At 37.6% G+C, this 23,799-nt stretch overlaps 2 protein-coding genes and 1 long non-coding RNA gene across 6 annotated transcripts; 2 read left to right on the top strand and 1 right to left on the bottom strand.

Annotated features, from left to right (window-relative positions):
* The first annotated feature begins 19,234 nt into the window (after nt 1-19,234).
* LOC149922936 (uncharacterized) lies at nt 19,235-21,004 on the top strand. 4 transcript variants are annotated; one of them, XM_090163667.1, is made up of 4 exons: nt 19,235-19,581; nt 19,641-19,772; nt 19,849-20,685; nt 20,747-21,004. In XM_090163667.1, exons 3-4 carry the CDS (start codon nt 20,568-20,570, stop codon nt 20,824-20,826), a joined length of 198 nt encoding a protein of 65 aa, XP_090019793.1. In that variant the 5' UTR covers nt 19,235-19,581; nt 19,641-19,772; nt 19,849-20,567; the 3' UTR covers nt 20,827-21,004. The 4 variants fall into 3 exon arrangements, 2 of the variants coding, with proteins under 2 accessions (XP_090019793.1, XP_090019794.1); XR_016477346.1 differs by having other exon boundaries at nt 19,846-20,685; XM_090163668.1 differs by lacking the exon at nt 19,641-19,772 and having other exon boundaries at nt 19,453-19,467; nt 20,314-20,685.
* A 379-nt stretch (nt 21,005-21,383) lies between these two features.
* Nucleotides 21,384-22,084, bottom strand: LOC149922935 (uncharacterized). Its single transcript, XR_016477417.1, has 4 exons — nt 21,963-22,084; nt 21,827-21,896; nt 21,607-21,759; nt 21,384-21,547 (listed from the first exon to the last, which is right to left on the bottom strand). It is a non-coding gene; the product is annotated as an uncharacterized LOC149922935 (long non-coding RNA).
* Nucleotides 22,085-22,129: 45 nt separating this feature from the next.
* On the top strand, nt 22,130-22,830 carry LOC149922934 (uncharacterized). The gene is made up of 2 exons (XM_090164063.1): nt 22,130-22,213; nt 22,291-22,830. Exons 1-2 carry the CDS (start codon nt 22,175-22,177, stop codon nt 22,810-22,812), a joined length of 561 nt encoding a protein of 186 aa, XP_090020189.1. The 5' UTR covers nt 22,130-22,174; the 3' UTR covers nt 22,813-22,830.
* Nucleotides 22,831-23,799: the final 969 nt, after the last annotated feature.

The raw sequence follows: 23,799 nt of genomic DNA, 5'->3' as shown, positions 1-23,799 counted from the left end.
ACGTAAAGTCGTTGCAAACATAAGATAAAATTACCATCTCTCTCGCTCAGAATACGAACACAACGTAAAGTCGTTGCAAACATAAGATAAAATTACCATCTCGCTCGCTCAGAATACGAACACAACGTATAGTCGTTGCAAACATAAGATAAAATTACCATCTCTCTCGCTCAGAATACGAACACAACGTATAGTCGTTGCAAACATAAGATAAAATTACCATCTCTCTCGCTCAGAATACGAACACAACGTAAAGTCGTTGCAAACATAAGATAAAATTAGCATCTCGCTCGCTCAGAATACGAACACAACGTATAGTCGTTGCAAACATAAGATAAAATTACCATCTCGCTCGCTCAGAATACGAACACAACGTATAGTCGTTGCAAACATAAGATAAAATTACCATCTCTCTCGCTCAGAATACGAACACAACGTATAGTCGTTGCAAACATAAGATAAAATTACCATCTCTCTCGCTCAGAATACGAACACAACGTAAAGTCGTTGCAAACATAAGATAAAATTACCATCTCGCTCGCTCAGAATACGAACACAACGTATAGTCGTTGCAAACATAAGATAAAATTACCATCTCGCTCGCTCAGAATACGAACACAACGTATAGTCGTTGCAAACATAAGATAAAATTACCATCTCTCTCGCTCAGAATACGAACACAACGTATAGTCGTTGCAAACATAAGATAAAATTACCATCTCTCTCGCTCAGAATACGAACACAACGTATAGTCGTTGCAAACATAAGATAAAATTACCATCTCGCTCGCTCAGAATACGAACACAACGTAAAGTCGTTGCAAACATAAGATAAAATTACCATCTCGCTCGCTCAGAATACGAACACAACGTATAGTCGTTGCAAACATAAGATAAAATTACCATCTCGCTCGCTCAGAATACGAACACAACGTATAGTCGTTGCAAACATAAGATAAAATTACCATCTCTCTCGCTCAGAATACGAACACAACGTATAGTCGTTGCAAACATAAGATAAAATTACCATCTCTCTCGCTCAGAATACGAACACAACGTATAGTCGTTGCAAACATAAGATAAAATTACCATCTCTCTCGCTCAGAATACGAACACAACGTATAGTCGTTGCAAACATAAGATAAAATTACCATCTCGCTCGCTCAGAATACGAACACAACGTATAGTCGTTGCAAACATAAGATAAAATTACCATCTCTCTCGCTCAGAATACGAACACAACGTATAGTCGTTGCAAACATAAGATAAAATTACCATCTCGCTCGCTCAGAATACGAACACAACGTATAGTCGTTGCAAACATAAGATAAAATTACCATCTCGCTCGCTCAGAATACGAACACAACGTATAGTCGTTGCAAACATAAGATAAAATTACCATCTCGCTCGCTCAGAATACGAACACAACGTATAGTCGTTGCAAACATAAGATAAAATTACCATCTCGCTCGCTCAGAATACGAACACAACGTATAGTCGTTGCAAACATAAGATAAAATTACCATCTCGCTCGCTCAGAATACGAACACAACGTATAGTCGTTGCAAACATAAGATAAAATTACCATCTCGCTCGCTCAGAATACGAACACAACGTATAGTCGTTGCAAACATAAGATAAAATTACCATCTCTCTCCCTCAGAATACGAACACAACGTATAGTCGTTGCAAACATAAGATAAAATTACCATCTCTCTCGCTCAGAATACGAACACAACGTAAAGTCGTTGCAAACATAAGATAAAATTACCATCTCGCTCGCTCAGAATACGAACACAACGTATAGTCGTTGCAAACATAAGATAAAATTACCATCTCGCTCGCCCAGAATACGAACACAACGTATAGTCGTTGCAAACATAAGATAAAATTACCATCTCGCTCGCTCAGAATACGAACACAACGTATAGTCGTTGCAAACATAAGATAAAATTACCATCTCGCTCGCTCAGAATACGAACACAACGTATAGTCGTTGCAAACATAAGATAAAATTACCATCTCGCTCGCTCAGAATACGAACACAACGTATAGTCGTTGCAAACATAAGATAAAATTACCATCTCTCTCGCTCAGAATACGAACACAACGTAAAGTCGTTGCAAACATAAGATAAAATTACCATCTCTCTCGCTCAGAATACGAACACAACGTATAGTCGTTGCAAACATAAGATAAAATTACCATCTCGCTCGCTCAGAATACGAACACAACGTAAATTCGTTGCAAACATAAGATAAAATTACCATCTCTCTCGCTCAGAATACGAACACAACGTAAAGTCGTTGCAAACATAAGATAAAATTACCATCTCTCTCGCTCAGAATACGAACACAACGTAAAGTCGTTGCAAACATAAGATAAAACTACCATCTCTCTCGCTCAGAATACGAACACAACGTAAAGTCGTTGCAAACATAAGATAAAATTACCATCTCTCTCGCTCAGAATACGAACACAACGTAAAGTCGTTGCAAACATAAGATAAAATTACCATCTCTCTCGCTCAGAATACGAACACAACGTATAGTCGTTGCAAACATAAGATAAAATTACCATCTCGCTCGCTCAGAATACGAACACAACGTATAGTCGTTGCAAACATAAGATAAAATTACCATCTCGCTCGCTCAGAATACGAACACAACGTATAGTCGTTGCAAACATAAGATAAAATTACCATCTCTCTCGCTCAGAATACGAACACAACGTATAGTCGTTGCAAACATAAGATAAAATTACCATCTCGCTCGCTCAGAATACGAACACAACGTATAGTCGTTGCAAACATAAGATAAAATTACCATCTCTCTCGCTCAGAATACGAACACAACGTATAGTCGTTGCAAACATAAGATAAAATTACCATCTCGCTCGCTCAGAATACGAACACAACGTATAGTCGTTGCAAACATAAGATAAAATTACCATCTCGCTCGCTCAGAATACGAACACAACGTATAGTCGTTGCAAACATAAGATAAAATTACCATCTCGCTCGCTCAGAATACGAACACAACGTATAGTCGTTGCAAACATAAGATAAAATTACCATCTCGCTCGCTCAGAATACGAACACAACGTATAGTCGTTGCAAACATAAGATAAAATTACCATCTCGCTCGCTCGGAATACGAACACAACGTATAGTCGTTGCAAACATAAGATAAAATTACCATCTCGCTCGCTCAGAATACGAACACAACGTATAGTCGTTGCAAACATAAGATAAAATTACCATCTCGCTCGCTCAGAATACGAACACAACGTATAGTCGTTGCAAACATAAGATAATATTACCATCTCGCTCGCTCAGAATACGAACACAACGTAAAGTCGTTGCAAACATAAGATAAAATTACCATCTCGCTCGCTCAGAATACGAACACAACGTATAGTCGTTGCAAACATAAGATACAATTACCATCTCGCTCGCTCAGAATACGAACACAACGTATAGTCGTTGCAAACATAAGATACAATTACCATCTCGCTCGCTCAGAATACGAACACAACGTAAAGTCGTTGCAAACATAAGATAAAATTACCATCTCGCTCGCTCAGAATACGAACAAAACGTATAGTCGTTGCAAACATAAGATAAAATTACCATCTCTCTCGCTCAGAATACGAACACAACGTAAAGTCGTTGCAAACATAAGATAAAATTACCATCTCGCTCGCTCAGAATACGAACACAACGTATAGTCGTTGCAAACATAAGATAAAATTACCATCTCTCTCGCTCAGAATACGAACACAACGTAAAGTCGTTGCAAACATAAGATAAAATTACCATCTCGCTCGCTCAGAATACGAACACAACGTATAGTCGTTGCAAACATAAGATAAAATTACCATCTCGCTCGCTCAGAATACGAACACAACGTATAGTCGTTGCAAACATAAGATAAAATTACCATCTCGCTCGCTCAGAATATGAACACAACGTATAGTCGTTGCAAACATAAGATAAAATTACCATCTCGCTCGCTCAGAATACGAACACAACGTATAGTCGTTGCAAACATAAGATAAAATTACCATCTCGCTCGCTCAGAATACGAACACAACGTATAGTCGTTGCAAACATAAGATAAAATTACCATCTCGCTCGCTCAGAATACGAACACAACGTATAGTCGTTGCAAACATAAGATAAAATTACCATCTCGCTCGCTCAGAATACGAACACAACGTATAGTCGTTGCAAACATAAGATAAAATTACCATCTCGCTCGCTCAGAATACGAACACAACGTATAGTCGTTGCAAACATAAGATAAAATTACCATCTCGCTCGCTCAGAATACGAACACAACGTATAGTCGTTGCAAACATAAGATAAAATTACCATCTCTCTCGCTCAGAATACGAACACAACGTAAAGTCGTTGCAAACATAAGATAAAATTACCATCTCTTTCGCTCAGAATACGAACACAACGTATAGTCGTTGCAAACATAAGATAAAATTACCATCTCTCTCGCTCAGAATACGAACACAACGTAAAGTCGTTGCAAACATAAGATAAAATTACCATCTCGCTCGCTCAGAATACGAACACAACGTATAGTCGTTGCAAACATAAGATAAAATTACCATCTCTCTCGCTCAGAATACGAACACAACGTAAAGTCGTTGCAAACATAAGATAAAATTACCATCTCTCTCGCTCAGAATACGAACACAACGTATAGTCGTTGCAAACATAAGATAAAATTACCATCTCTCTCGCTCAGAATACGAACACAACGTAAAGTCGTTGCAAACATAAGATAAAATTACCATCTCGCTCGCTCAGAATACGAACACAACGTAAAGTCGTTGCAAACATAAGATAAAATTACCATCTCTCTCGCTCAGAATACGAACACAACGTAAAGTCGTTGCAAACATAAGATAAAATTACCATCTCGCTCGCTCAGAATACGAACACAACGTATAGTCGTTGCAAACATAAGATAAAATTACCATCTCGCTCGCTCAGAATACGAACACAACGTATAGTCGTTGCAAACATAAGATAAAATTACCATCTCTCTCGCTCAGAATACGAACACAACGTATAGTCGTTGCAAACATAAGATAAAATTACCATCTCTCTCGCTCAGAATACGAACACAACGTATAGTCGTTGCAAACATAAGATAAAATTACCATCTCGCTCGCTCAGAATACGAACACAACGTAAAGTCGTTGCAAACATAAGATAAAATTACCATCTCGCTCGCTCAGAATACGAACACAACGTATAGTCGTTGCAAACATAAGATAAAATTACCATCTCGCTCGCTCAGAATACGAACACAACGTATAGTCGTTGCAAACATAAGATAAAATTACCATCTCTCTCGCTCAGAATACGAACACAACGTATAGTCGTTGCAAACATAAGATAAAATTACCATCTCTCTCGCTCAGAATACGAACACAACGTATAGTCGTTGCAAACATAAGATAAAATTACCATCTCTCTCGCTCAGAATACGAACACAACGTATAGTCGTTGCAAACATAAGATAAAATTACCATCTCGCTCGCTCAGAATACGAACACAACGTATAGTCGTTGCAAACATAAGATAAAATTACCATCTCTCTCGCTCAGAATACGAACACAACGTATAGTCGTTGCAAACATAAGATAAAATTACCATCTCGCTCGCTCAGAATACGAACACAACGTATAGTCGTTGCAAACATAAGATAAAATTACCATCTCGCTCGCTCAGAATACGAACACAACGTATAGTCGTTGCAAACATAAGATAAAATTACCATCTCGCTCGCTCAGAATACGAACACAACGTATAGTCGTTGCAAACATAAGATAAAATTACCATCTCGCTCGCTCAGAATACGAACACAACGTATAGTCGTTGCAAACATAAGATAAAATTACCATCTCGCTCGCTCAGAATACGAACACAACGTATAGTCGTTGCAAACATAAGATAAAATTACCATCTCGCTCGCTCAGAATACGAACACAACGTATAGTCGTTGCAAACATAAGATAAAATTACCATCTCTCTCCCTCAGAATACGAACACAACGTATAGTCGTTGCAAACATAAGATAAAATTACCATCTCTCTCGCTCAGAATACGAACACAACGTAAAGTCGTTGCAAACATAAGATAAAATTACCATCTCGCTCGCTCAGAATACGAACACAACGTATAGTCGTTGCAAACATAAGATAAAATTACCATCTCGCTCGCCCAGAATACGAACACAACGTATAGTCGTTGCAAACATAAGATAAAATTACCATCTCGCTCGCTCAGAATACGAACACAACGTATAGTCGTTGCAAACATAAGATAAAATTACCATCTCGCTCGCTCAGAATACGAACACAACGTATAGTCGTTGCAAACATAAGATAAAATTACCATCTCGCTCGCTCAGAATACGAACACAACGTATAGTCGTTGCAAACATAAGATAAAATTACCATCTCTCTCGCTCAGAATACGAACACAACGTAAAGTCGTTGCAAACATAAGATAAAATTACCATCTCTCTCGCTCAGAATACGAACACAACGTATAGTCGTTGCAAACATAAGATAAAATTACCATCTCGCTCGCTCAGAATACGAACACAACGTAAATTCGTTGCAAACATAAGATAAAATTACCATCTCTCTCGCTCAGAATACGAACACAACGTAAAGTCGTTGCAAACATAAGATAAAATTACCATCTCTCTCGCTCAGAATACGAACACAACGTAAAGTCGTTGCAAACATAAGATAAAACTACCATCTCTCTCGCTCAGAATACGAACACAACGTAAAGTCGTTGCAAACATAAGATAAAATTACCATCTCTCTCGCTCAGAATACGAACACAACGTAAAGTCGTTGCAAACATAAGATAAAATTACCATCTCTCTCGCTCAGAATACGAACACAACGTATAGTCGTTGCAAACATAAGATAAAATTACCATCTCGCTCGCTCAGAATACGAACACAACGTATAGTCGTTGCAAACATAAGATAAAATTACCATCTCGCTCGCTCAGAATACGAACACAACGTATAGTCGTTGCAAACATAAGATAAAATTACCATCTCTCTCGCTCAGAATACGAACACAACGTATAGTCGTTGCAAACATAAGATAAAATTACCATCTCGCTCGCTCAGAATACGAACACAACGTATAGTCGTTGCAAACATAAGATAAAATTACCATCTCTCTCGCTCAGAATACGAACACAACGTATAGTCGTTGCAAACATAAGATAAAATTACCATCTCGCTCGCTCAGAATACGAACACAACGTATAGTCGTTGCAAACATAAGATAAAATTACCATCTCGCTCGCTCAGAATACGAACACAACGTATAGTCGTTGCAAACATAAGATAAAATTACCATCTCGCTCGCTCAGAATACGAACACAACGTATAGTCGTTGCAAACATAAGATAAAATTACCATCTCGCTCGCTCAGAATACGAACACAACGTATAGTCGTTGCAAACATAAGATAAAATTACCATCTCGCTCGCTCAGAATACGAACACAACGTATAGTCGTTGCAAACATAAGATAAAATTACCATCTCGCTCGCTCAGAATACGAACACAACGTATAGTCGTTGCAAACATAAGATAAAATTACCATCTCGCTCGCTCAGAATACGAACACAACGTATAGTCGTTGCAAACATAAGATAAAATTACCATCTCGCTCGCTCAGAATACGAACACAACGTAAAGTCGTTGCAAACATAAGATAAAATTACCATCTCGCTCGCTCAGAATACGAACACAACGTATAGTCGTTGCAAACATAAGATACAATTACCATCTCGCTCGCTCAGAATACGAACACAACGTATAGTCGTTGCAAACATAAGATACAATTACCATCTCGCTCGCTCAGAATACGAACACAACGTAAAGTCGTTGCAAACATAAGATAAAATTACCATCTCGCTCGCTCAGAATACGAACAAAACGTATAGTCGTTGCAAACATAAGATAAAATTACCATCTCTCTCGCTCAGAATACGAACACAACGTAAAGTCGTTGCAAACATAAGATAAAATTACCATCTCGCTCGCTCAGAATACGAACACAACGTATAGTCGTTGCAAACATAAGATAAAATTACCATCTCTCTCGCTCAGAATACGAACACAACGTAAAGTCGTTGCAAACATAAGATAAAATTACCATCTCGCTCGCTCAGAATACGAACACAACGTATAGTCGTTGCAAACATAAGATAAAATTACCATCTCGCTCGCTCAGAATACGAACACAACGTATAGTCGTTGCAAACATAAGATAAAATTACCATCTCGCTCGCTCAGAATATGAACACAACGTATAGTCGTTGCAAACATAAGATAAAATTACCATCTCGCTCGCTCAGAATACGAACACAACGTATAGTCGTTGCAAACATAAGATAAAATTACCATCTCGCTCGCTCAGAATACGAACACAACGTATAGTCGTTGCAAACATAAGATAAAATTACCATCTCGCTCGCTCAGAATACGAACACAACGTATAGTCGTTGCAAACATAAGATAAAATTACCATCTCGCTCGCTCAGAATACGAACACAACGTATAGTCGTTGCAAACATAAGATAAAATTACCATCTCGCTCGCTCAGAATACGAACACAACGTATAGTCGTTGCAAACATAAGATAAAATTACCATCTCGCTCGCTCAGAATACGAACACAACGTATAGTCGTTGCAAACATAAGATAAAATTACCATCTCTCTCGCTCAGAATACGAACACAACGTAAAGTCGTTGCAAACATAAGATAAAATTACCATCTCTTTCGCTCAGAATACGAACACAACGTATAGTCGTTGCAAACATAAGATAAAATTACCATCTCTCTCGCTCAGAATACGAACACAACGTAAAGTCGTTGCAAACATAAGATAAAATTACCATCTCGCTCGCTCAGAATACGAACACAACGTATAGTCGTTGCAAACATAAGATAAAATTACCATCTCTCTCGCTCAGAATACGAACACAACGTAAAGTCGTTGCAAACATAAGATAAAATTACCATCTCTCTCGCTCAGAATACGAACACAACGTATAGTCGTTGCAAACATAAGATAAAATTACCATCTCTCTCGCTCAGAATACGAACACAACGTAAAGTCGTTGCAAACATAAGATAAAATTACCATCTCGCTCGCTCAGAATACGAACACAACGTAAAGTCGTTGCAAACATAAGATAAAATTACCATCTCTCTCGCTCAGAATACGAACACAACGTAAAGTCGTTGCAAACATAAGATAAAATTACCATCTCTCTCGCTCAGAATACGAACACAACGTAAAGTCGTTGCAAACATAAGATAAAACTACCATCTCTCTCGCTCAGAATACGAACACAACGTAAAGTCGTTGCAAACATAAGATAAAATTACCATCTCTCTCGCTCAGAATACGAACACAACGTAAAGTCGTTGCAAACATAAGATAAAATTACCATCTCTCTCGCTCAGAATGCGAACACAACGTAAAGTCGTTGCAAACATAAGATAAAATTACCATCTCTCTCGCTCAGAATACTAACACAACGTAAAGTCGTTGCAAACATAAGATAAAATTACCATCTCTCTCGCTCAGAATACGAACACAACGTATAGTCGTTGCAAACATAAGATAAAATTACCATCTCTCTCGCTCAGAATACGAACACAACGTAAAGTCGTTGCAAACATAAGATAAAATTACCATCTCGCTCGCTCAGAATACGAACACAACGTAAAGTCGTTGCAAACATAAGATAAAATTACCATATCTCTCGCTCAGAATACGAACACAACGTAAAGTCGTTGCAAACATAAGATAAAATTACCATCTCTCTCGCTCAGAATACGAACACAACGTAAAGTCGTTGCAAACATAAGATAAAACTACCATCTCTCTCGCTCAGAATACGAACACAACGTAAAGTCGTTGCAAACATTAGATAAAATTACCATCTCTCTCGCTCAGAATACGAACACAACGTAAAGTCGTTGCAAACATAAGATAAAATTACCATCTCGCTCGCTCAGAATACGAACACAACGAAAAGTCGTTGCAAACATAAGATAAAATTACCATCTCTCTCGCTCAGAATGCGAACACAACGTAAAGTCGTTGCAAACATAAGATAAAATTACCATCTCTCTCGCTCAGAATACTAACACAACGTAAATATGTTGCAAACATAAGTTAAATTTACTCTATCTCTCTCTACATCATGTAGCTCTAAAAACATAACGTAAAGTCGCTGCATACATAAGATAAAATTACTCTCTCTCTCTCTCGCTCAGAATACGAACACAACGTAAAGTAGTTGCAAACATAAGATAAAATTACCCTCTATAAAATAACTCAGTTTATGGTTATTAGTGTTAAATAATATACGAAAAATTCAGACTGATCTACCGGGCGGTTACGGATATATTGTGTTTTTTTTTTGGTTTTATTTTTCAATGTTTTCGAAAAATCACAAATATAACTTCAAACTGTTAATTTGAGAAATCGGTATTTTAAATTGAAACATTAATTATGTAAATATCACTTTGTATCCTTTCTTTCATCGGAAAGTTTAAATAAAACTAATTTATATGATATAAAACAATATGTATTTTCCGATAATATTCAATAAAATCGTTTTAATAGATTTTTAATTTATTCTAATAATCATCCTAAATAGAAATAGTTAAATAATTTCAATTAAGTTAAAAGATTTATAGCTGCAATAATTATTTAAAACGAATCGCTTAATTTTCCTCTCATGATTTAATAATTAAATCACAACTTCACCGATTCTAAATAACTTGACAATAATTTGTCATTTCAAATCACAATTTAATCTTGCCCATCAATATCTTGCCTTATATAATAGCGTATGATTATTAATATAATGGTATATTTTTAGTAATTTAATGTTACGGTATATTCTTTTTTTTTTAATTAAATTTTTAAAAATTTCCGAGCCAACGGCAAGTTGATTTTAAATGGCTATAAGGGCAAGATTGTTATAAACCACAAGAAAGAAAGTTTGGAACTCTTAGTTCAACCATCTCCTGATATTACTAAATTGAGCACTGGTGAGCATGAGTGAACGGTTCTTAATTTAATTTGAGCTAAATTAACAAATAATTTCATGTAAATAGTTATGCTGTCTAGCTCTAACTGGGGGAGAAAGATTTTCTTTCAACTGTTTGTTTCATACATGCACTCTAGGATGCAATGAAATCCCCATTTCAAATTTTGGATGGATCAGGGGCGGCTCCAGACAAATATTTGGGGGGGGGGAGGCACCGTCGTAGATTTTTTTCAAGACATAGAAAACAGACACTTGTGGATTTTTCTACCCATGCACCGTAATACTACTTACAGTATTAGAAAAGTGGTGTAGGGGAAAGAGGAATACTGGGCCTTGATTTAGGTCAAGAGAGTCCACCCACGGCACTGTAGGTATTAGTGCACCATAGGCATTCTATAAAACCATAAAACTCAATAAAGCTTTTTAGACATTTTTAGAATATTTTTATAAGAAAGCACTTGCATTTGATATTCTAAAGTTCCCATAAAACTTATTGTTTGTCCCTTATATATAGGCCTACTAGGTTTAGTTTCGACGAAAATTACGAGGACATCGTTGAACGGTTGCACTACAACCCTAATTTCATAAATAGGTTTACTAAAATAATTTTATCACTAAGATACTTGTGACTTACCATAATCGCATACGTGCACCAAAAACAAAGTTGAAGCAGCGCCAAAAACGAGGGTTTTGTGTAGTTATAAATTGTAATTATAAATAACAATAACATTTCCTGAAGTTTAATAAAAAACACAATGTATCGTACATTTTCCATTGGCCTGGCTCGCGCCCTTGCCTCCCCTAGAAGAAGGAATAGAAACGGCCGTCAACGCCTCGCCGTTAAGCGCTGCAGCTGCCGCGGCCTTGAAATTTACCTCCGAATACGGGTCTCGATTTTCCAGAAGTGAGTCAGTGACTCGGCCTGCAGCTGCAAGAGGTTTAGCATATAGTTGACGGCCGAAGTTCCGCTGTTAAAGCTCTGGTATACGTTACGTAGCTCTTCTGTAGCTGCAGTAGCTCTTGCATGTAAAAGACCGTGACGACATGTAAACAGTAAGCTGTATTGATTTCTTACACGTATATTAAAATAGAATTAATATCCCCCCCCCTGGAGCCGCCCCTGGGATGGATATGATTTTTTCATGGATATGGTGAATGGGCGTTTGAGCATGGTCTATTTTCGCCCTTTTTTCGTTATCTTCGATGGGAATTTCCAAGGAAGTGAGAAAATGAACTGATCATTTGCATTTTCGTAAGCCGCGCTTTCGAAAACGCAAATCATCAGTTCACTTACGTTTCTCACTCCCTTGGAAATGGAAATGGAAATGCCCATCGAAGATAGAGAAAAAAGGACGAAAATGTTGCCGGATCCCGAGAGAGGGGTAGTATATGTGGTACTATTGTTGTGATATAAGATAGTCAAAGTTTTATGAGGGCCCAAAAAATAAATATAACCCTTATTTAATTTTTACGTGAAACAAGCCCTTAAAAATTAAATTAGGGTTAATTTTCATGTTTTCCGTCATCACCATTTCTTCAATAACTTTACAACCACATATCCAATTTGAGAAATGAAACCAGATTTGGATTCCGAATATAATGACGATTCGAATAAGCTTAAACACGACAAATTATAAAAAAATTCATGACGTCATTTTGGAGGGGTTTGGCTATTTCCGGCTAGGCTCGTGCCCTAATTGTGGTATGGCACTAATTTTCATTTCATATTAATGTCGCGAGGGTTTTATTTCAAAGAAGCCCTCATTCGGCTCTCTACCTAAAATATAAATAAAATGGCCAGAAATTTTGATCGGGACTGTACATTATCGTTAATATGCCGCAAAGTGTGTTCTAGCACAATGAGACATGAGAGTGAAAACTTTAGGCCTAAACCTGAACTTTAATTATTATTTTCTTGCGCGTGAAACGTGCCTCAATATTACTCAATCATTTTCTTGCGCGTGAAACGTGCCTCAATATTACTCAATCATTTTCTTGGGCGTGAAACCTGCGTCAATTACTCAATTATTTTCTTGGGCGTGAAACATGCGTCAATATTACTCAATTCTTTTCTTGGGCGTGAAACCTGCGTCAATATTACTCAATCTTTTTCTTGGGCTTGAAACCTGCGTCAATATTACTCAATCCTTTTCTTGGGCGTGAAACCTGCGTCAATATTACTCAATCCTTTTCTTGGGCGTGAAACATGCGTCAATATTACTCAATTCTTTTCTTGGGCGTGAAACCTGCGTCAATATTACTCAATCCTTTTCTTGGGCGTGAAACCTGCGTCAATATTACTCAATCATTTTCTTGCGCGTGAAACGTGCCTCAATATTACTCAATCCTTTTCTTGGGCGTGAAACCTGCGTCAATATTACTCAATCCTTTTCTTGGGCGTGAAACCTGCGTCAATAATACTCAATCCTTTTCTTGGGCGTGAAACGTGCCTCAATATTACTAAAACCTTTTCTTGGGCGTGAAACCTGCGTCAATTACTCAATTATTTTCTTGGGCGTGAAACATGCGTCAATATTACTCAATTCTTTTCTTGGGCGTGAAACCTGCGTCAATATTACTCAATCTTTTTCTTGGGCTTGAAACGTGCCTCAATATTACTCAATCATTTTATTGGGCGTGAAACCTGCGTCAATAATACTCAATCCTTTTCTTGCGCGTGAAACGTGCCTCAATATTACTAAAACCTTTTCTTGGGCGTGAAACCTGCGTCAATTACTCAATTATTTTCTTGGGCGTGAAACATGCGTCAATATTACTCAATTCTTTTCTTGGGCGTGAAACCTGCGTCAATATTACTCAATCCTTTTCTTGGGCGTGAAACCTGCGTCAATATTACTCAATCATTTTCTTGCGCGTGAAACGTGCCTCAATATTACTCAATCCTTTTCTTGGGCGTGAAACCTGCGTCAATATTACTCAATCCTTTTCTTGGGCGTGAAACCTGTGTCAATATTACTCAATCCTTTTCTTGCGCGTGAAACGTGCGTCAATATTACTCAATCCTTTTCTTGGTCGTGAAACCTGCGTCAATATTACTCAATCATTTTATTGGGCGTGAAACCTGCGTCAATAATACTCAATCCTTTTCTTGGGCGTGAAACGTGCCTCAATATTACTCAATCATTTTCTTGCGCGTGAAACATGCGTCAATATTACTCAATTCTTTTCTTGGGCGTGCAACATGCGTCAATATTACTCAATTCTTTTCTTGGGCGTGAAACCTGCGTCAATATTACTCAAACTTTTTCTTGGGCATGAAACCTGCGTCAATATTACTCAATCTTTTTCTTGGGCCTGAAACCTGCGTCAATATTACTCAATCCTTTTCTTGGGCGTGAAACGTGCCTCAATATTACTCAATCATTTTCTTGGGCGTGAAACGTGCCTCAATATTACTCAACCATTTTCTTGGGCGTGAAACGTGCCTCAATATTACTCAATCATTTTCTTGGGCGTGAAACCTGCGTCAATTACTCAATTATTTTCTTGGGCGTGAAACATGCGTCAATATTACTCAATTCTTTTCTTGGGCGTGAAACCTGCGTCAATATTACTCAATCATTTTCTTGCGCGTGAAACGTGCCTCAATATTACTCAATCCTTTTTTTGGGCGTGAAACCTGCGTCAATATTACTCAATCCTTTTCTTGGGCGTGAAACCTGCGTCAATATTACTCAATCCTTTTCTTGTGCGTGAAACGTGCGTCAATATTACTCAATCCTTTTCTTGGTCGTGAAACCTGCGTCAATAATACTCAATCCTTTTCTTGGGCGTGAAACGTGCCTCAATATTACTCAATCATTTTCTTGCGCGTGAAACGTGCTTCAATATTACTCAATCCTTTTATTGGGCGTGAAACCTGCGTCAATAATACTCAATCCTTTTCTTGGGCGTGAAACGTGCCTCAATATTACTCAATCATTTTCTTGCGCGTGAAACGTGCCTCAATATTACTCAATCCTTTTCTTGGGCGTGAAACGTGCGTCAATATTACTCAATCCTTTTCTTGGGCGTGAAACCTGCGTCAATATTACTCAATCCTTTTCTTGCGCGTGAAACGTGCGTCAATATTACTCAATCCTTTTCTTGGTCGTGAAACCTGCGTCAATATTACTCAATCCTTTTCTTGGGCGTGAAACCTGCGTCAATATTACTCAATCCTTTTCTTGCGCGTGAAACGTGCGTCAATATTACTCAATCCTTTTCTTGGTCGTGAAACCTGCGTCAATATTACTCAATCATTTTATTGGGCGTGAAACCTGCGTCAATAATACTCAATCCTTTTCTTGGGCGTGAAACCTGCGTCAATTACTCAATTATTTTCTTGGGCGTGCAACATGCGTCAATATTACTCAATTCTTTTCTTGGGCGTGAAACCTGCGTCAATATTACTCAATCTTTTTCTTGGGCCTGAAACCTGCGTCAATATTACTCAATCTTTTTCTTGGGCCTGAAACCTGCGTCAATATTACTCAATCCTTTTCTTGGGCGTGAAACGTGCCTCAATATTACTCTATCATTTTCTTGGGCGTGAAACGTGCCTCAATATTACTCAATCATTTTCTTGCGCGTGAAACGTGCCTCAATATTACTCAATCATTTTCTTGGGCGTGAAACCTGCGTCAATATTACTCAATCTTTTTCTTGGGCCTGAAACCTGCGTCAATATTACTCAATCATTTTCTTGCGCGTGAAACGTGCCTCAATATTACTCAATCCTTTTCTTGGGCGTGAAACCTGCGTCAATATTACTCAATCCTTTTCTTGGGCGTGAAACCTGCGTCAATATTACTCAATCCTTTTCTTGCGCGTGAAACGTGCCTCAATATTACTCAATCCTTTTCTTGGGCGTGAAACCTGCGTCAATATTACTCAATCATTTTCTTGCGCGTGAAACGTGCCTCAATATTACTCAATCCTTTTTTTGGGCGTGAAACCTGCGTCAATATTACTCAATCCTTTTCTTGGGCGTGAAACCTGCGTCAATATTACTCAATCCTTTTCTTGTGCGTGAAACGTGCGTCAATATTACTCAATCCTTTTCTTGGTCGTGAAACCTGCGTCAATAATACTCAATCCTTTTCTTGGGCGTGAAACGTGCCTCAATATTACTCAATCATTTTCTTGCGCGTGAAACGTGCTTCAATATTACTCAATCCTTTTATTGGGCGTGAAACCTGCGTCAATAATACTCAATCCTTTTCTTGGGCGTGAAACGTGCCTCAATATTACTCAATCATTTTCTTGCGCGTGAAACGTGCCTCAATATTACTCAATCCTTTTCTTGGGCGTGAAACGTGCGTCAATATTACTCAATCCTTTTCTTGGGCGTGAAACCTGCGTCAATATTACTCAATCCTTTTCTTGCGCGTGAAACGTGCGTCAATATTACTCAATCCTTTTCTTGGTCGTGAAACCTGCGTCAATATTACTCAATCCTTTTCTTGGGCGTGAAACCTGCGTCAATATTACTCAATCCTTTTCTTGCGCGTGAAACGTGCGTCAATATTACTCAATCCTTTTCTTGGTCGTGAAACCTGCGTCAATATTACTCAATCATTTTATTGGGCGTGAAACCTGCGTCAATAATACTCAATCCTTTTCTTGGGCGTGAAACCTGCGTCAATTACTCAATTATTTTCTTGGGCGTGCAACATGCGTCAATATTACTCAATTCTTTTCTTGGGCGTGAAACCTGCGTCAATATTACTCAATCTTTTTCTTGGGCCTGAAACCTGCGTCAATATTACTCAATCTTTTTCTTGGGCCTGAAACCTGCGTCAATATTACTCAATCCTTTTCTTGGGCGTGAAACGTGCCTCAATATTACTCTATCATTTTCTTGGGCGTGAAACGTGCCTCAATATTACTCAATCATTTTCTTGCGCGTGAAACGTGCCTCAATATTACTCAATCATTTTCTTGGGCGTGAAACCTGCGTCAATATTACTCAATCTTTTTCTTGGGCCTGAAACCTGCGTCAATATTACTCAATCATTTTCTTGCGCGTGAAACGTGCCTCAATATTACTCAATCCTTTTCTTGGGCGTGAAACCTGCGTCAATATTACTCAATCCTTTTCTTGGGCGTGAAACCTGCGTCAATATTACTCAATCCTTTTCTTGCGCGTGAAACGTGCCTCAATATTACTCAATCCTTTTCTTGGGCGTGAAACCTGCGTCAATATTACTCAATCATTTTCTTGGGCGTGAAACCAGCGTCAATTACTCAATTATTTTCTTGGGCGTGAATCATGCGTCAATATTACTCAATCCTTTTCTTGGGCGTGAAACCTGCGTCAATATTACTCAATCATTTTCTTGCGCGCGAAACGTGCCTCAATATTACTCAATCATTTTCTTGGGCGTGAAACCTGCGTCAATTACTTAATTCTTTTCTTGGGCGTGAAACCTGCGTCAATATTACTCAATCTTTTTCTTGGGCCTGAAACCTGCGTCAGTATTACTCAATCCTTTTCTTGGGCGTGAAACCTGCGTCAATATTACTCAATCATTTTCTTGCGCGTGAAACGTGCCTCAATATTACTCAATCCTTTTCTTGGGCGTGAAACCTGCGTCAATATTACTCAATCCTTTTCTTGCGCGTGAAACGTGCCTCAATATTACTCAATCCTTTTCTTGGGCGTGAAACTTGCGTCAAAGTATTACTTAATGCTATTGCAATAAGTATATTATAAATGAAATGTGAACACAATTACTATGATATGGTTAGTCGCTTTACCAATGGTTTGCTTAAACCATTAATGACGAAAAATCTATCCTATCTTTCCTTTTATGCAGAAAACGTAAATAATCGATTGGTAAAATAATTAGTAGCATCGCCTCAATGGCAGTGGGATGTGACCAAGAGGTGTCGACACCGGTCCTTTTTCGGTGGGTGATGACGTCAAAGCAACTAATTTTGAAAAGGACATCGCACTTCTTCTATGGGAAATGTTTTTCAACTGGTTTATTTCAAATTAAAATATGCAGTTAAGCCTGGTCAAAGGACGAAATTGTGTCTGTTTTTTTTTAATTTATTGATGCAGAGAGTTTAAATACAAGAAAATCAAGAAAAATATTGCATCGCCCCTATATGCCACATAAGCCCATTGGCTTGTGCCTGGCAGGGGACTCTCACTTACTACGTTTAGGGGAATATTAATGGATACAATTTATGAGATCACAAATAAAATAAAGATAAAAAATATAACAAAAAATTTACATAAGGGAGAAAATGTTACACAAATTTAGATATCCATAATCTGAAATCCAGTGGCATATTTGTTTCTTAAATATATATATATTCATAGAGTTTTTAATGTCCTTATTCAAATTATTATATAATAGAGGATCTAAGTAATTAAAGTGTCTTTGTCCAATATCCTTATACATTCTAGAAACCATGACGAAATTGTTCATTGGCAATTTTCCCTAGCTCTTAAAATTTTTCCAGTATCAGTTGTCAAAGTTGGACAAAACTTAGTATAGTCGTTTTATTCAAAATATTAACGTTATACATGTATTGGTTCTCGTTGTAATCTCGTGCGTCGCGGGTTCAGGTAAACTTTTCCATACTCAAAATCCAAACTAAGTTACTTATTTTTCATTCATTTTAACTTAATATTCGATGAATTTTCGTACTTGGAATTATTTGTACATTATTTTACATAAGAAATGGTTTAATAAAACATAATATAATATAATAAGTAAGAAAAAATGAATAAATCGGAAAACGTGTGATAAATGAAAATCAGTGGGTTTCCGAAACCGATTTAAATCAGTCGAAAATGGGTTAAAGCGGTAGCTGTGACTCTTAGAAACGTGTAATTGCATACATACAAAGTGAACCATTTATTATTTCAATTTTATAAAAGAGTTCAATATAAGAATTTCGAAACCTTTTAATCTGACCTTTCAACTCGTTTTATCGATATAGAAGTTTCATTCAGTACAATCCTCCCTGCGACACGATAAAATGAAAAACAAAAGGTCAATTGTTGAAATCGAATAATTTGCGAAACCACACTTGAAATTTAGTAGTATAAAAGATCGACGACGAGAACGGAATTCGCTAGCGAAACGGGTATAGGTGGCGCTGCCGTCGCTACCCCTGCAGCTTGGTTTTCCAGCGTATAGTGGTGATCAAAATCAAAACAAATCCAAGAAATATGGCGGTTCACATTAACGCTAGAGGTGGGAGAAGTTGTGCGGTCCCTTTTTGCAATAATACTGCGCTTAAAAAACGTAAAACTGAAGAAAATAGTGAAGAACCAAAGCCAGGATTATCATTTAATAAATTCCCAAGTTGTAAGAAACTTTTAAATGTATGGTTAACAAAGATAAAGTCGGGGAAAAGGCCTAGTAAGTGGGCTCAGATTTGTAGCGCCCATTTTACAGATGATGACTTCTTGGAAAGAAATGGTGAGATGCAAATAATATTAATTTTTTTTAAATAAATTAATCGAAAAACTCATCAATAGATGGTAGATCTGTAAGAAGACGTTTGAAATGTAACGCCATTCCCTCCTAAAAATTGCCATGTAAGCCAATTAAAGAATCAACCGAAGTTAGATTAAAAGAACGAGCTCAACGTTACGTAAAGCGTTCTAAAGGTATTCTTATTTTATGGTAAACTTTTGTGAAATAATAAATAGAATAATAACACAAATTTAATTTTAAATCAAGCAGTTCTATGTTCAACATCACCAATAACAGATTCCATTGCTCCAAAAGTTGTTGAAAGCGCAAGTGAACCAGCTCCGGATGATAATGTTTTGTCATTATCAAACTTAGCTATGCTATCTGAAGTAACAACTGAAGCTCAAGGAAAGGACCAATCTCACAAACCATCTAGAGTAATGAATGCGTCTATTGGTGTTCAAGTTTCTTTGGACCATGGAAAGTATTTTGCTGGGTCAAGAGTTGGAATTTCAAGCAATGGAATGAAAAATGCTGATTTTGTGTCTCTTACTGGCATTGGGAAAGAACTATTTGAAAGCCTTTCAAGTGAGGTTTTAGGGCTTGAAAACCAGAGCAAGCTCTCTAATTTTCTAATGCCTGTAAAAGATAGGGTGTTGTTAACCCTAATGAAGCTTAAGTCAAATTTGACATTTGACGCTTTGGCTTCATTATTTGTCATTTCGAATCGAACAGTTTCAACATATTTCAAAAGAACCCTTTGTGCCCTTGCTGAAGTTTTGAAGAAATTTATCTTTTGGCCGGATATGGAAAATATCAGAAGTAACTTTCCTAAATGTTTTAAAGAGTTTAATAATACTCGCATTGTGTTGGACTGCTCAGAAGTACCTATGATGAAGCCCAACACATTTCACGACTGAGTGGCAACCTACAGCCATTATAAAGGAACTCACACAATAAAAATTCTCATTGGAATTTCACCTTCTGGCATGATCACGCTCGTTAGCGACCCCTGGGGTGGAAAAGTAAGTGACAAGGAAGTCACCATTGAGAGTGGGGTCATAAATCTTTGTGAACAATTTATTGATGGAATTATGGTTGACAAAGGTATGCATAAAAGTGTAATATGTTAAAAAAATATTTTAAAACTCATTCAACTTAAATTTAGGCTTCCTTATTGAAGATGAATGTTCGGCCAATGGCATAGCTCTACACATCAATCCATTTTTGAGAAAAATAACAGTTTAGTAAGGAAGAAAGTGTAAAAAATCAAAAAATTGCATCCGCTCGTGTTCACGTGGAGATAACCATTCAAAGAATCAAATTATTTAAAATTTTAAATGATAAATTTGACCTTGATTTAGTTCCCTACTGTGACGAAATTCTGAAGGTCATATGTGGATTAGTAAATTTACTAAAACCAATTCTAGCAGATGATAAATTTGATGACTAAGTTTAAATCTTATTTAATGACGATGATGATTATTTTATTAATTTTTATCAAATAAGTTTATAAATCTTTTATTATAAATAAGACTTCAAGTAAAAATTCATTTATAACATTAATTGATCAAATTCATATATAATACTAATTGGCACAGTACAAAATAGGAACTTTTTTGTTTTAAAAATCACTTACTCTTGACTAGTAATGGTAAATATAATTTGAAATAGAAATTGCACAATTTGACTATGTTTTGTTTCAAATAATCTTCGTCTCTTTGAATATCAATTAAAAGATAGCCCTTGGGAGAATACAAGAAAAATGAGCATGTTTTTATGTGTAACACAAAGGCCAAGCTGAATTTGTGCATAGTAGCCTCTACAATCGTTAGTTGGTAACTAAATTCCGTCTTTTCCAATTTTCAAGGAGTTAAATTTGTTTTGAGCGACAGCATCTTCAATTGATATTTTCTTCTTAATCTCGAGTAATTTTATCTCTACATTTTCCATGTATAATCCATCTGGACTAAAAGCTAGAAATTGATTATTTAAGTTAATTAAGAGGCCATATTCCAATACTTGTACTTTTTTAAGCCACGAAAAATTGGCCCGGGCAACTTCCTCCATTTTGATCCCATTTTGATCCTTTTGGGCTTTCTCTAAACATCCGTTCTCCTTCTTCTAAGGCTCTTGGCTTTTCCCCAATGTATTTCCAAATTTGAACCATGGTGAGATTCACTATTATGGAATAAATAAAGGTTAAAATATGATAATATAATAGAATACCAATTAAATGTTAGCATACCTTTTTGAGACAATATTGCTCCAAGGCCTACTCTCACAATGTTTTAAGTAAATCCAAAAGGACTTCAAATCTTAATGACAGTATATAATTAGAACCAAACATTATGTCTTTAAACTTGACATTCAATCCTACTTACCAAGAAAACACTAATTCGCTGTTAAAACGTATATAATACCATCTCATCAGTAGCACACCACTATTTACTGAATGCTGATCACCACTATACAGTTACACGCAGTGTGGATAGGGGGCGCTGCCGGAGTTTTCGTTAGCGAATAGTCACAATTCAACGGCGAATCCCTCTCAATCAATACGACAGGACCTCTTCGATTCCGTTGAAACTTCAATATGCTCAAATTCGTCGTTCTCTGCGCTTTGGCCGCCATGGTAAGATATCATATTATAGTGAAGTCTAATTTTTTGTTTTATGCTATAAAAATCACTGTACTATTCATATTTGTCAGTGCGCCGCCCAAAAGTCGTCCGGAAGCTACACCGGATACGTCGGATCGTCGTCCTCTTTGGAGATCAGGGAGCCCCTCCCCGTCGAAGTGGCGCCATACGGAAGTGCCGGAGTGTCCGCCAACTTGGGATCCGAGACGATGGAATACCCCGCCCCGGCCTTGACCGCCAGCGCCCCCATCGTCCATCTGCCCAAAGGAGGACAGGAAGTGGTGGACATCCCCCACGCCGACATCCGCCTTCCGGGTAACTCCATCCAGAACAAGGACTTGTACTTGAACTTGCCCAGCCCCATCGTGGAAGCCCCCCAACCCATCTTCCAACAGAAGGACGTCCTCTTCCGCCTGCCCCAACCCATCTTCTACGTGCCCAGGCCCATCGTTCAGCACAAGCCTATCGTCTACAAGGTGCCCCACACCCTGCGCACCCTCACCCCCATCGTCAACACTCGCCCCTACCTCTTCAAGGTGCCCAGCGCCCAAATCACCGGCAAGAGCGCCTACACCCAACCCATGCCCTACTAGAGTACCGAAGGAAATTATATCACAATCACCAACCCAGAATGAATACGAATTAATTTCGAAATTTTTGTAAATAGGTGTTTGCAATAAAAATATTTCTACTCAATTTTACGATTTATTTAATCATACTTAAGGAGACACGTTTTAGCTTTGCTCCGAATTCCCATCATGCTCGAAGAGTAAGCACCTTCCCACTATCAAGTCGGTGACGTTTTCCTAGCCCCAGCTCCTGGCAGGAGAATATTCAGCTATGATCAATATTCATGGTTTAGTATATAAATAATCTTCCGGAGAGCAAATCAAAGTAAACAGAACTAAAATTTCGAATGGAATTTAATCGAAAGATATGTAAAATCGATAACGGTGTGGGATCTAAAATTAGCGAACTAATTAAACTATCTGGTTTGCATTTAAATCAAATCAACTGATCATGATGGTTGGTTGATGTCCCGGAGCCTGATAAATTCTTGCTCTTCCGTGAACGTTGATAGTCCGCTGTCCAAGGCTTCCTCGATGACGCCGTATGAATTGGCGTAGGCTAGTTGGTACGTGGGCTCCGCGAATGTATTTGTTATGTTTTGTCTGTTTAAGCCTTAGTTATGGTAAACTAGCTTAACAATAAATTTATCTAACTCACTCAATAGTTTACTTTCAATTTTATAGGTCTAGAAACTTCTAATTAAATCGACCATCATTTAAGCATAACAAAGTCTAACTTTATATTTATTTACAAGAACTTTTACTTTTAAGTTACATTGCAATGAAGGTGGCTGATTATTTCCGTTTCTGGCGCGAGATTTGCGGCAAGGATTAATATATCAAAGAATCTAGAATATTCTCGTATTCACAAACGTAGCGTCATCTGGTGTTATGTCCTAGAAACATGACAGTATTGCTTCTTTTTCTGGAACACCGAGCCTTACGTAGAGTTTGGGTTCTGGTCGAACAACTAGCGTAGCTTTCCATACGAAGGCAAAGACCGGGAAAGCC

The sequence above is a fragment of the Leiobunum rupestre genome, chromosome 11, assembly GCF_980474605.1.
Source record: "Leiobunum rupestre chromosome 11, qqLeiRupe1.1.hap1, whole genome shotgun sequence".
Lineage (NCBI taxonomy): Eukaryota > Metazoa > Arthropoda > Arachnida > Opiliones > Sclerosomatidae > Leiobunum > Leiobunum rupestre.
This window is presented reverse-complemented; position numbering and strand designations above follow the sequence as displayed.